This window comes from Uranotaenia lowii, chromosome 3, assembly GCF_029784155.1.
Source record: "Uranotaenia lowii strain MFRU-FL chromosome 3, ASM2978415v1, whole genome shotgun sequence".
Classification (NCBI taxonomy): Eukaryota; Metazoa; Arthropoda; class Insecta; order Diptera; family Culicidae; genus Uranotaenia; species Uranotaenia lowii.
In genome coordinates this window covers 100,203,828-100,219,000 of record NC_073693.1, presented here as the reverse complement: position 1 = coordinate 100,219,000, position 15,173 = coordinate 100,203,828, and the positions used below count along the sequence as shown (strand labels likewise).

The window sequence follows — 15,173 nt, the reverse complement described above, 5'->3', positions numbered from 1 at the left end:
AATTCCATTCGGCTTTAAGAATACCCCTGAAACTTTTCAAAGAGTTACGGACCTGTTATTCATAGAGAACTGGTAACTGTTGTTTCTGTTATGTGGAAAACATCATCTTCCTATTTGTTACTCATTTTCAAAATAGAGGTTAGTATTAATAAATTCCTCGATGACAATAAACTGCACTAATAAACGTAGGGAGCAACCACAGCTTCAAAGTAACTAAAACAAAATATCGTAAAGGGATAAAGCTTTCACACACTCACTCACAAAAAATCAATCAATCACGGACGAATCTCAAAAAGTCTCCTCAGCATCCAAATCGCAGAAGCCCAACTCATCTCTAAAGGAATTTTCCCCTTGAAACCCCCACACGGCTGTACAGAAAGCGAAAGAAAGAAATAAAACCAATTTGCTGAAGCTACAAAAACCAATTCATTATTTGCCAATCATATTAAAACGGTTGTTTCTTTTGCGAAAAAGTGCTTATCATTGCTATAGATAGGTATGCAGTTTGCTCGATACAGATAAATAAAACAATAATCATAAATTGTAATGTGATTGATTTCTTTATAATTGTTGTTTTTTTTTTGGTTCTGTTTACAAATTGCACAGTTTATGGGAGCTATCTTCAATATTATATTTAAAATTTTAACTGAATACTATAGAAAACATAAAAAACTACTAAACTAAAAATTTAACAAATAACAATCTACACGTTAAGGTACCTGATTTAAAGCTTTTAGAGGAAAACTCCTCAGATTTCGATTGGACTCTTCGGTCTAATCGGAATCGGAATCGAGTTTTCCCTTCTTTTTCGAAAGCGACTCCTTCCTCCACCCTTTTTTCGGGAACAAAGAATCGCTTTCAAAGGACAAACAGATGGAACCTGCCGCTGTTTCGATTGAAATTCTTAAAAGTGACCAAACTCAGTCCAGAAATTTTCCAATTTCTTAGTATGAGTTAGGTTCAAGGCTCCAACCGAAATTTTTGGGGGTTCCACGAAACAAAGAATTGAAATAACTACGGGGCTTCCATAACATTTTGGCTTAGTTTTTTTTTGTTAGGTTAAAAGAGTTTTTTCAAGTTTCCTTTTTCCTTAAACTTAATGTCACGGGGTCCGATCGGTTTCGATCGGCTGCGATTTCCTCAAATAAAAACGAGAGTTGGGTTGGGAAAATCCCAGCCGAAGGCAAGAATTTGATCGGCAGGACCGCTGATTTCGATTCGTTTCACTTCTGGTATCGTTAGTTGGCTTTGTTGTTCGATTGATCGACTGATCGACGACCTATTGCCGGGAGCTTCTTTGTGTGATGTTTGTGTTTTCTGTTTTGTCAGACATTTTCTGTTGATTTCTGTTGGTGGTGGTGAACTGCGCAGTTGTCCAGAAAGTTGCTCTCACTGTGCCGGCCGCAAATCAATCGATGAATCAAAACGTTTCGAGTTACTTATGACTTATTTTTTTGTTTGATTTTTTGTCTTTTTTGTTTTTTTACTTTTTTAAACTAAATATACGAAACTAAAATGACTTTCCAAGAAGAGAGAGGCAAATCAGCTCTTTGAAATATCACATAGTTTTTCGATTGAGGGTTTCCCCTCGTAACTAAATCCCGGGTCTTTTTTTTGTTTCTCCAAGGAAGTTATAAACAGTTCTGGTTTGTTGTAACAAAAATAAAATCTAACATTTTACAGTGTTAAAAGGAGGTCGGTCGAAATGGAGTAGTTGAGGTGAAAGACTAGGGTGGCTAACCTGGATCAGCGAGGGACAAGTAGGGACGGACAACTTATTCCGGCTCGTTCATTCGCAGCCGGGCGAAGTCTTCGAAGACGATGTTGTCATCGTCATCGGCGTAGTGAGAGTTCTCGTAGCGATGGCGCTCGATCGACTTCATCTTCTTCAGGGCGTTGACGCGCTCACGCTCAACGGTTCCTAGATGGGGGTGAGAGATTAAAGTTATCATTGGGTTGAGGTTAATCGACGCCAAGATCATACTAACCAGGAGCAGGCGTCAACAGCTTGAAGGGAACGTCAGTCTGTAGTTCTCCGCCGAGGGTTCCGCAGTTCAGCTTGACCCGAAGCGAGTAGGAGATGATGATACCCATGGCATCGGAGTGGCTCTTGCCTTCGCTGATCATGGTCGAGGAAGCCAGATTGACGTCCTCGTCCTTCAGGTGACCATCGAGGGCAATTCCGCGGCGGTCCTTGTTGCTGGAGGCCAGCGGAACCAGGAAGAAGGACTTGGTGAAGCTAGCTCCCGGTGTGATCGGGCAACCTTCCCGGGTTTCCAGCGAGGCGATGTGTTTGCTGAACTGGGCGTTGACCATGGTGACCTGCGGAACAAGAGAGAAGGGCGTATGGAGAATGTTTTTTAGGAAAGTCAACGTATCGACGACACTTACCTCGCAGTGCTGCACTACGAAGCACTTGATGCTCTTGACAGTCTTGCGGGAGTTGTTGGTCACAACGATGTTGGCGGCGATCTTCTCACCATGGTAGTAGATCTCCCGGTCCAGGGTCACTTCCAGGTTGATCTTGCCCTGGGAGAAGGTGAATCCCTTGCTGACCAGAGACGAAGGCAGCCGACGGCCACGGCTAGTCGGGGCGTGCTGTAGCTTCTTGACCAGCAGGGCCACGGTGCTACGCTTGTGAGGCTTCTCTTCCTCATCCTCCCCAACGTAGACCTTGATGGAGTACTCCACACCCAACGGTTTGCCCTGGTCGTCTTCGCCGGCTTGCAGCGTGACCGAGCTCGGTGACATGTTCGGGAAGTGGAACGTGAACGGGTACGCGTTGGCGCCCAGCTTCTTGACCAGGCGTTCCTGCATCGGGGTCATCTCCATCTTGGTGTTGACCATCGGGTAGACCTGCTCCTTGCCGAGGACCATCTCCTTCGAGAACTTCAGCCCCATGACCTCGTCCTCTTCGCGCCCATAGCGGTAGGTGGTGATGAGCTGCGGGGATAGGGAGGAACGGAAAACGAACGTTAGAGACGGCGAAATCCTATTAAGCGGTGACTAGGTTTAACTCAATTATCGTGGGTAATCTGTTTGAAACGTCATGAGTTATATAGCCTCGCAATTACGTTAGAAAAGGGTGGACCTTTGAATAATTTGATTAACGTTTTTCCCGCTGGAAAACGGATAGTTTCTTTTTCAAAGCTTTTGAACATTTTGCGTGAAAAAAAGTCGTAGTCTCTCAATACTTTTGACATTATTGATTAATTTTTCAAGGTTTAGGGTAAGTGAAGTCAAAATTTTTGTGCTATCACCAATACTTTTGCCATTCGTTGATGTTCGAGTTCTCTTCGCTGCTGGTAGTGTTTGTAACATAACGCTCGGTATATCACTAAAGCAGTTTAAATTTGGGTAAATAAACTTAAAAAACGACTTAAAGAGCAAAACCTCAATGCATGCAAACCGTCGTCTGCGATAGTATTTGCTGCTTCTCTCATTGGAAAATTCTTTCAATTACACCATCTGTTTTAGGCAATCTGGTTGCACTGCCAAGGTTGCCAATGTACCTGATTTTCCAGGATTTGCCTGATTTTTGGAAGCTCAACCTCCGTTTTCCCTGGTTTTTGGAAATAAGCCCGATTTTCTATTTTTTGTGTGAATATGTTGGAAAATGAGTAGTACAGAACTGCATTAAAGACATTAGTGGAGGTCAAAATGTGGATTGATGACCAAAAAAAGGTCCTCAATTCGACCGAAATTTTATTTTCGTTAAACCATGTATCATGATTTTTATTTCTCATGTCTCTGAATTTTGAAAAATAAATGTTGGGGACCCTGTGCACTGCTGGTCACAGAAAGAATAAAAGGGCTGTTATCTCTCTTCAAGCCCGTATGGGAGAAATCGTCTCCAGAATTTGCAAACATGGCGGACACTTTATCTTATCCGATTTAGACTGACTTCAAGTAGCCATTTTTACGATCGTTTACTCACTTGGGATGAATTGCGATTCGCATTACCATTATTAAAGACTTGAGCTATCATTTCTTATGCGATTTTATGTTTGCTGGGTTAAGTTCAATGTTGCATAATTGCATCTAGTAACTCTTAAATTCTAGTAAACCGAATTCGTCTCAAAATTTCAACAAAACATTTTAAACCTTTAAAAGTATAAATTTCTCGTTTAAATATTTTTTTAATTGTGTGATTTGCTTTGACAGTGTTGCTAGATTTTTTATTAATTAAAATAAACTGCTCTGTCTGGCACGTTAAACAGTACAAGGTTTTTTTTTCCTAAATAACGGGTTGATTCGCAAGAACCATGCAAATGAATTGTGCTAAAGGAAAAAAACCTGTTTAAAAAGCCGTGTTAGAAAAACTGAGCATAGTTTTGTCGTCTTCTGCATCATATAAAAAAAATCAGTTGCATCGCTTTGAAAGACAAACTGAGCACAGTTTTGTTGTCTTCTGCAAAATTTTAGCCAGAAAATTTTCAGATAAGCATCATATAAAAAACTTCAGTAGCATCGCTTTGCGAGACAATATTCAAGAAAAAACTTAAAACAGAGACCTTCTCCATACGAAATTTTGAATTTTTTCATACAAAACTTCATACCAACCCCCTTTAAATATATTTTAAAAATTCTGAAAATAACCAAACGAAAATTTAGACCAAATAGTAAACTTTCCAGACGCTTAGGAATTTTAAACAGTCCAAATTAGAAACTTGGGTAAATTTTCAAATTCCAAATTTTAACTTATGAGTTAAAAATCATGAATCTTTGAATAAATCTTGTTTACAGTTCACACTTTCCCAGAAATTTGCGTTTCTATTTAGCTGACAATTTGAATATTTTGAAATATCTACTATTGATGGGTATGATAATATACCCATCAATAGTTCATTCGAGCTGCATTATCCTTTTTCCCCATCGTATACTTCGGAAACGTCCTGTACTCCAATCTTTGAACAGATTTTGTCGATTTCATCTGGATCCTGTGATATGATTGTTAAAAGATCGAGAATCAGCTTTGACTAATATCACTCTTATTCTTATTTTTTCTACTTGAACTGCTTTAACAGCTTCGTAGATCTGCCAGTAGTTCTGGGCTTAGGGAATGCCAAACTTGGGAACAATCCGGTCCAGCCCGGTTGCCCAGATTTCATTGAAAAAAGTTCGGATTTTGCCCGGATTTATTCTCTTTATTTGACAAATGAAACAAAAAAAAACAAATTGTGTTGTAATTTTTTTTTTATTTCTGCCTCCTGAACGAAATTTTTATAAAACTTAATAATAAAAGGTTTTTTGGAAGCCTTAAATACGGTTTAAAATCTGTCGATAAGATTTCATGAAAACATTGTTTTTAATTTTTTTTTCTTAGTTTTTGTTGAGTAACTTCTGGGTTCGGACAAAATTCGACCACATATTTTCCGGATTTTTTGTTGTTAATTTTGAAATCAAATGGCCGGATTATGCCAGATTTTCATAAAAAATAGCCCGGATACGAACTGAAAAAACCTGGTAAACTTAGTTTAGGGCCAGTAACTCACTCTAGATGGCCAATAAAATCAGTAAATCTTAAACGATTTTAAATCTGTTGAATGTCCCTAATTTAAACTTGGTTTCGAATGCTCCCTGCATGTTCCAAATATCAGAGATACAATGCTTCTAAGAAATAAAACAACACAAATTTTAGAAAAATTGAACCTGTTTCCATGAAACGTCAGAGCTTCTCCTGACAACAATAGAAGACGATGCTGAAGTTTATATGTTGAAGATATTTAAGAAAAAGTGTTTTTTTTTTATTTACTTACAAAAAAGCCATATTTGTGGTCTTGAAATTGATTATTGATTCTCAAATTTGGATTTTTTAGTTATACCCTACAGTGTTTCCAAAAATATTTACAGTTTTTTTTTAAATGGATTTATCAATTTTTGTATTAAAAAAATTAGAGCTGCTAGAGAAAACAGGATGCTTATTTTGAGATTCAGCGCCAATAATTATATCATGAACATCTCTGAAATTCAAGACATCACGGGAAAAAAAGGATTTTTTTAGACTAGTTTTGGTATGAAAAAGAGATTTACAATTGATTTGAAACTATCATATTTTATCAAAAGCACAGTGTAGCGAATCCAATTGAAAAAATAAATGAAGTTAAACACTTACCAAGAAGTAACAATCAAGCCAAGAAAAAAATTATAACATTTCTTGCTGGCAACTAGTTTGCTCAAATTTAAGTTAAAAGTTTAGTATCAGTCCAAAAGTTATTGCAAAATCGTGAGCGTGTTGGCGCAACACGAGCTTAAACATGAAATGGAATATAAAGAAAAAGAAAAGGTCATTCCGGTGATAATATTTAGAAAGGAAAGACCATGCACGCTGTTATTTAATTAACCATTTTCGGTTAAAAAACAACCATTTTCGACCTTTTCCCGCATTATGTTTTTTTGACTTCTCCATGAGAACCAAAAAAATGACTTCTCGGGGAAAAGTTGAAATATGATTATATTTTAACCGTAATCAAGAGCACCACAGAAGAAAGAAAATGGAAATTTTTTTACCGCATTTTGGAGAGCAGTCGTGCGAGTTGTAAAATTTATAAAAAAGGTAAAAAAATTCAGAAAAATACGGAAATTAAAAAAAATTCTTTTATCTTAAGTATGTTATGCATATAAACTTGTATAAATTTTTATGTTTTTCCAAATTTTGAAAGATTTTTGATGAACATGAACATACATGAACAAATATTTTAAAAGAAAATCATAAATATGTCAGAAAATATTTTACCAATTCTTATTGCGAACGAAAGTGCCTGTTTGATTGCCCTTGGTGTCTTCTTAGCAGGAACGCTCGATTTCATTGTGGTCACTAAAGCGTGCAGTTTAAGCTTCTGGAAATTCTGTAATTCTGAGTCGATGAAATAAGAATTCTACAATTCTCCCAAGGCATCGAAACCTTGAAAGAGCCCGGAGTGGCAGGTGGTAATCCCATTTGAATGTTTCTGTCGACATTCGTTTTTTTTCTGATTTACTGTGGAGGTTACTTCCGTAACGAACGGAACTGGCGACGATCCGTTGGCAATTACTTTTAGAAGCTGTGCTGTGACGACACCCGGTGGCAGGAATACTCTTTCACATATACATTAAGTAGAAAACAAACCTCATGACTTTTCTGACCAATCAGCCGTGTTCCCCTGTAGTATGTATCTGATGGCATTTTTATGAGCCTAAACAGGATGGCGTTAATACCTCTTAGCAAACGATGAGCGGAAGAATGGTACAGAAGATTCGCCATAAGTGTACTGCAAAAATTTTTTACCTATCGAATTCAACAATAATATTATAGCAATCAATTACCTGCCAGCAGAGTGTGCTTCATTATTGGATTCTACAATTAGAACTTTTAATCCATCCGGTGAAATCCAAACATCGAATAAAAAACTGGCCAAAATTTTGCCATTGTCTAAACAATGTTTTTTGCGGTTTTTCGAATGAGGTTAAATTTTCATCCTTTTTTTGGTTAATATCCAAAAACTAGGAACATGGTTAATATTTTGCTATGAAATATTGTTGAAAAATAACCATATTGGCTGTTCTACAGGAAAAACCAGAAAATGGTTATTTTTCATTCAAAAATGGTTAAATAAAAATGAGCGTGTGGGGTTTGAAGCGGTTGTTCTTGGTAAAGTCGATGATGAATTTTAGGACAGTATCCCCAAAACTGACATCGATACTCACGACCAGAGATACCAATGTGGCTGATTTTTCAGGCAAATTGGTAATAAGGAACTGTATTAGATAGTTGCAGAATAGACTGCCCCAAATTTGTATGGGAAATTCAAAACCTGTGAAATGTTATGCGCTGCAGGCTAAAATTGATCCTAGGCCTAGTACAAGATCTCATGCCAAATTTGGGCCAGATCGGATCACGGGAAGGGGTCGCTCAACGAGCCTGAAGTTTGTATGGGATTTTGAGACATTTTGTTCGGGAGAAACATGAAAAACCAGTTTTTCATCCAAAGCTTTGGTTTCCGTCGGTCGATTTCATTCGAAAACGAGTTTTCGTAAAGCCTAAGTTATGAAAAATATTTCATTCGAAGACTGCATATCGATGAAAGGTAAGATAAAAAAGTTATAAGGCTTCAAAAAATGGGCCAACTTTTTTAAGGATGGTATTCATCACTGTTAATGAGGCGTCGCCTCATAAACAGTGATGAATACCACCGTTAAAAAAGTTAGCCCATTTTTGAAGCCTAATAACTTTTTTATCTTAACTCTTATCGAAATGCAGTATTGGGATGAAATATTTTCCATAGTTTAGGCTTCACGAAAAACCGTTTTTGAAAGAAGTCGGCCTACGGGAACTAAAGTTATTGATGAAAAACGGGTTTTTCATGTTTCTTCCGAACAAAATGTATCAAAATCCCATACAAACTTCAGGCTCATTGAGCGACCCCTTCCCGTGATCCGATCTGGCCCAAATTTGGCATGAGATCTTGTACTAGGCCTAGGATCAATTTTAGCCTGCAGCGCATAACTTTTTCAAAAGTCGGGTCATTTGGGGCACTCTAATGCTGAAGTGAAAATGTGGATCGACGACCCAAGAAAAAAAGGTCATCACTTTGAGCGAAATTTTCGTTGCTTTGACATAGCCTGCTTTTTATTTCATCAGTTGATTTTTTAAAAAATAATGTTGGCAACCCTGGTTACGACACACAAGAATCAAAGGAAAGCTTCTAATACATTTTTCTCAGATGGCAAATAATCCGTGGTCTTTTAGAAAGATGATTATTGATAAAACCGCCGATTGAATATCTTTGTAATTCTTCACAGTGGTTGTGTCAAAAATATTGACAATTTTCTCAATAGATATTTACTTATTTTTAACAGTCAATTCTTGGATCGGTAAAACTAAAACTGCTGAAGAAAAAAAACTGCATGTATGAACTCAGTGCCCAAAAATTAGTAAAACTAAGCTCTTAAATGTCTATCACCGAAAGAAAAAAAAGGATTTTTTGGTGATGTGTACGATTATGTATTAAAAATTTACGTAAAAATAATTGAACTTTTGATCACAATTCTCATTGCTTTTTAGAATTATTGCCTCTGTAATCTGAATTCTAAAAAATAACATCATATCTCAAAAATCGTTGTGTCGAAGTCTGAAGAAGACTGAATAAGCCTAATCTAGATTTCGTGATTCATTTTCAAAGTGAAAACTCCAAATCCAGAAATGTTAGCGCTAGATGAACGATTTGATATTCAGTATTCAGGTATACACTATATATTCGGCAAGTGAAATCCGGGCTGTTTAAAGTTTTTTTTTATAAATTTTCAAATCCACTTATCACATTTTTTTTTCCCAAAGTTTGTAATTTTTCACTTTTGTAAATTTGGGTCCCTCCCAAACTCCCAAACTCGAAACCCACCTGTCCGAAGACTTTGCGACCGCGCAAGTACTCCTGATCCAGCACCACGACGCCGTCGACGACTTCACAGTAGTCGACATGGTCGATGAAGTCGCGCTTTCCGAGATAGACCGTTAGCTTGCCATTCGGTGCGGACTTTTTGTAAACTTTCACAGCGACAACCATCACTTTTGCTCTTGATAAACTGCTCCCTTAAAAATTCTTGACTTTTTTCTTCTCTTGATCTTTTCTGTTGGTCTTTTTAAAGCTGCTTGTTTTATTCCTCTAAGTCAGCTCGTGAAAATCAAGATTTGTTTTAATATATTTTCTTTTAATTATTCAGAAATACGCTATGCTATTTGTTTGAAACAACAACCAGAAGTGCGAAGGTTTCGATGGTCTGGAGGGGGTTTTATACATTTTCTTCGGAAGCAGTTCAAAGGTTTCTTTCGAGGTAACCTTCCTAGGACACCAGTCCAGTCCAGCTAACTAAATTACCTAATGCAGCTTCGTCGTCCTATCCACGTTTGAGTTTTCCTCGTATTTTTTCCCTCTCCTGCATGTATGTTTATCGTTTTGTTTGTTTGTTTGTTTTCGCAAACGGGCATGGAAAATGTCGCTATTTTCAAAGGACTTAGCGTTGTAACATATTACAGGTTATTCAAGGTAGGGTGGTTCTTTTTGATGATAATTCAAATTTTAAAATCCTTAGCTTAATAATATTTTCGATTAGATGAATTTAAAAAAAATCCATTTTTGGAAATCTAAAATTTTGAATTCATAATCTTTAAAGAAAAAAGGTCCTTAAAAATAATTATGGATTTATGATTTCACAATTTCGGAAGCAAAACGTAGTTCATCTTAAATATAAAAAAACAACTTTTCTGAGCTCTTAAACTTAGAAAAGTTGTTTTTTTTATATTTAAGATGAACTAAGTTTTGCTTCCGAAATTGTGAAATCATAAATCCATAATTATTTTTTAGGACCTTTTTTCTTTTAAGATTATGGATTTAAAATTTCAGATTTCCAAAAATGGATTTTCTATGAACAAAAAAGACCCACCCTATGCCAACCTGTCGAATATTCGGTGACGTCACACAGAAGACTCATCGATCGGAGGATTCATAGCCACAATAAAACCACTTATTTCATGTAACTAAAAGGACAATTTGAATCATTGACGTCAAGAAGAGAAAATGATGTTTTTCTCAGTCGGAACAACGAGCTTATGATTGGTCACATGTTTTCACACTAGACAATCGGGCAGACTAAAAATAGTGTAACCTCAGGTGATTTTCCAATAAGTAAAAACAATCTGGAAACGTGATTGCCTTCTTTGAACTGGGATTGGAGTTATTTATGACCGTGAAGTAATTTAAGATTCGGAACAGTATGCATAAGTTTTCTGAGGAAAACTGTAGGAACTTGGACGATAAATTTTGGAAAATTAAAGTCCAAAAATATAGGAAAAGATATGTCATGACCTATCAATGGCGGGCGTTCCTTATTTTCAAATCTTCGCATTTTGTGTACAAATAATGAAGTTCAGAACAATTTTTCTTTTTAACCCCGATTGAGCTCAGATAATAAGGAGGATGTTTCTTAAAAAAACATGACCAATGTTGCACGTATTTGTTGTATGTGCAACAGTGTGGCAATGAATGGATGGGAATATTTTCATGATCGAATTTGGAAAACCGATCATATACAATAGGATGGCCCAAAATTGCTCTATGCTTGGGATCCTGAGGGCTTAAAAAAATTGTGACTTTTTTCACACAGTAAAACTCGAAAAACTTTGAAACAACAAGTTGTAGCCTTTCTTTTACAAATTTGCTCTTCGTAACATTGCGCTTCTTTTAGTTCGTTGTTGATTGAAAACCTTAATAAAAGGTGGAGTTTTTTGTGGATTGTACATATTTTTCTTACAAAAAGTCAAAATATTGCGTATGTGAAAAAAATCTTACGTGTAAAATGAACGCCCACACAGTCCCAACAAATTTTTAGTTCAAAACTCACATTATTAAGAAAATTAGTAAACAAATAAACACATGTTTGATACTTTTCAAGATATTAGCAGTTTCTAGGGAAAAATATCGAGAAATTTGCCATTTTTTCAAAAATTGATCCAGTGCGACCTTTAAACATCGTTGTTTTAACACACACATTAGGGTCTCTGTGAAACTTCGTGTTTCTTTGAAGAGATCTAAATTCTACTTAAAACTGAAGCGTAACTTTTTAAAGGTTTGGCTAGCATCTTTCTAATGCTCACACCGCCAGCCCACAGAAATAGTACTATATGCTTAAAGAATACTTAAGAATACATACTTAAAAGCTATCCTCTTGGCCACAGCCGGTGAGGTTTTCCTGAGTCGCCGTCATAAAAAAGTTTGTTTCTCACACCCCAACGTCGGGTTCTTGTGTTATCTCGAAAAAAATATTTTTGCAGCTGATATTTGTGGGTCAATAAACCGAAACTATGAGCGCATTGAGGTATCCCTGAATCGTATTCGATCGAGCTGAAGTTTTGCAGCACTTTCCGTAGATCTTACTTAAGCTCTGCATGTGACTTTCTGGTAAGCCAATGATCAATTTAAGTTTGATGCGCGTGACATTTTTTTTATGTTTTATACTTCCTTTACCAAAATAAGTAACTCTACTGTACACTAAGGCTCTTCAATTTTGTCTAGACTTTCTGGGACATAGTCAGTTTTCCCAAAAACAAAAAAAAACTTCAGTTAGTCCTTTTTTTGGCCATTTGTTTTTTTCTCGAGATAACACCAGATCTCGACACTCCATGCATTTTAAGTAATTTGACATGAAAATTATAATTCTGATTTTCCGTATTTCTTGTGGTTCCCTCTTAGGTTATTTTTGCGAGTCATAAAACCGAAAATAGATCTGGCTTAAGCTTGGTATGTGACCTAAGTAAGCCATCTACGATGACATATGAAGTATCTGGTAGCTCTTAATTTCTGGTAACCTTAATTGTTTTTCCTGCAAAAAAAATAATGCTCTCTTTAGGGCGTTTTTTCCTTTTTTCTTGCTACTCCTATTGTTTTGCCGTCTTTGGCAAAGTTGTAGCCGCAGAGAAAACAAAATATTCAAGAAAATCCAAAAAGTGACATTCATAGAACAAATTTATGCGTTTTTTTATATTAGAAGGTTTAAGAAATTCGAAAAAAGGTGCAAAACAGCACACTCTCATGTACAACTATTTTTTTTACTTTGAAAAAGTTTTTGAACAAAATCTGTTCTATTTAGATTTTTATGAATTTCATATTTGAATTCTGCGGCCAACCAATTTTACATTAGAAAAATGAGTCAGTCGAAAATGGCCATCTTTTTTTTTGTATTTGTAAACTAATTTTTGTAAACTAGTGTTCATTTAAACTGTTATTATTGTTTCTTGAAATATTGCATATTTGACGAAATTTGGTGCTCCTGTTTCAAAATATGTGTTCAGAAAATAAGTGTAAATGTGAGTTTTTAACGCTTTTGCTCTAAACCTTGATTGTTTATCAAATTTCAGGCTTAAGAATTTATAATTGATATTTCACCTTAGCTATGTCGTTTAGCAAACAAAAATCGACATGGTCTAAAAAATCCGTAGCTTGAAATTTGAAAATAATTATTCTTATTAGAATTTTGAATCTCTTTTTAAAATGAAAAACATCAGATCAACATTGCTTTAAGGATTCAAAATATATCAAAAATATATTTTAGAAAAATTACAAATAAGAATACAGCATCTAATCTTTTCTACAAATTTAAAGCTTTCCTGAATTTTGACCTACGTGATCATCGACAGACAGGACTTTAAAGTGATTTTTTGCAAAAGTTTCATTAAAAAGAAACTTTTAGATTTTACCAAAATAGGTTATATAGATTTTATCTTGAGATTAAAGTATCGTAAAATGTTGTTGATCGGGACAATTTTTGGACTATTTCCGTACTTATTCTGCCAAAAGATGCTCTTCCAGCAACCGATTTGTTTTTGATGGTGTATTTTGTTGGCCAGAAGCAAACTAAAAAATAAATTAAAATTGAATTGTTTTTTTTACTATTAATATTCAAACAATAATTTTCGTTCACCCCCCAAGTGGGGTGAAAAGGGACAGTTTCCTATTTATTGAGAAACTCATGTATGCACTTAGAAATTATTCAACAATAAAAATGCGTCCATTTCTGCTTCCATCATTTGAATTTTTTTTATTTTTCTAAGCCCCAGTAATCAACTTTTTTACCATCCACACATACATATGTATATTCGAAGAAATGTTGAAGGTAGTGTCTAACTCCATGGGGCGAAAGAATTCGAAAAACTTTAGATTTTTATTTCTAAACATTCTGCGAATGCTGAAAGCCCTATTCTTCTAGGATCATGTTTTATTTAATTTTTTTTGTTAAAATGAATCACTGTTTGAAACAATTTGTGTGTGTAATGTGGGAAACATAATTTTTTTTTGCCAACAGAAAAAATTCTTTACCAAATATCAAATTTATCACATCAATACATTAAGAGATGCCAAACAACACTTTTCATGGTATGAAATTTTGCGGATTTTATATGTTCCAAAAAACTTTTTTTTAAATTTTTGCAGGCAACCTTAAGAATAAATAAATTATATTTGCTTGACGCAATCAATCTAGGAACGTTTTGGTCCTAAAAGGAGGAAAAAATAATGTGTTGATTGCTAGATATTCAGGTCACGACAATTTTACCATTTGTGTCCCTATTTACCCTATTTTTTGGTACTATTTTTAAAAAAAATAGTGAAATAAAAGCCTCTTAGAAAAGTACCTGCATTAATAAACTTTCAAGCAGAATTTTCTTCAGAAGGAAGCGAAAAATTACCTTTGTAGATTATCCTTATACATTTTAGAATTTTCTAAATTGAATTGTCCTCAAGTAATAAAAAAAACAAAGTTTTTCAGAATCTCAATTTCATAACTATGGATTCAAATCACAAATTGAAATATTGCATAATCAGTATCCGAAAAAGGATTTCAGTTAGCCATTTTTCTACTTATTTATTTTCGACCGGGAATAATTTATAGGTTATGTTCGGCTTTCGGTCTTTCGGTCAAGATTTTACAACACATCCAGATTGACCACGAATACGGCACCGAAGCAAAAGGATTTCAGGATTTTTGATAAGAGCTAATATACCTTAATGAAGACCTGTGATGATAAGAATCATTTATTTTAAAATAAACTCGAGGAATTCATATTTGAACCTAGAATTCATAAACCTCAAACCAAATTATACAACTGAAGTTAAAAACTGAAAAAAAATTTTTTTTTAAGTACAATAACGAATGAATTGAATCAAAGGCTTTCATTTTTTTTCATTAATAAAATCCAAACTTTTACTAACAATATTGAATTTCAAGTTTTTCAGATGTTATTTCTAAAATTAAACTTTCTAAGAAAAGGTTAGAAAGATCGTTCCCATCAAATATAAATGTCATCGTGCATCGTGATAACGTGACACTTTTCTTTGTAAGTTTTCACGAGAATTCACGACTTTTGTCTAGAATTTAGAAATTGATCCGAAAATAAAATGCGTAATTCGAAGGACAAATTTGCGTATTTTAATCAAAATTTTTAGCTAAGGCAACAAAATTTACATTTTTCTGAGGTGCAAAGAATTTAGCAGCTGATTTAAACTGACTGAAACAGCTTTAAATGGCAATCTCTGGGCCGAATTTCACTACATAACTTTAAATAAGTTACTTAGAGTGTTGAGTTTGAATTTGTTGACAAATAAGAAAAAAAACGAACGAACGAAATGTTTTATGTACACGCAAAA

General features: G+C 35.1%; 1 protein-coding gene across 1 annotated transcript; it reads right to left on the bottom strand.

The window, feature by feature from the left end:
- Window positions 1-402: 402 nt before the first annotated feature.
- Window positions 403-9,746, bottom strand: LOC129751607 (arrestin homolog). Its single transcript, XM_055747205.1, has 4 exons — window positions 9,378-9,746; window positions 2,392-2,943; window positions 1,989-2,322; window positions 403-1,921 (listed from the first exon to the last, which is right to left on the bottom strand). The coding sequence occupies exons 1-4, from the start codon at window positions 9,540-9,542 to the stop codon at window positions 1,776-1,778; spliced, it is 1,197 nt and encodes a 398-aa protein (XP_055603180.1). The 5' UTR covers window positions 9,543-9,746; the 3' UTR covers window positions 403-1,775.
- Window positions 9,747-15,173: the final 5,427 nt, after the last annotated feature.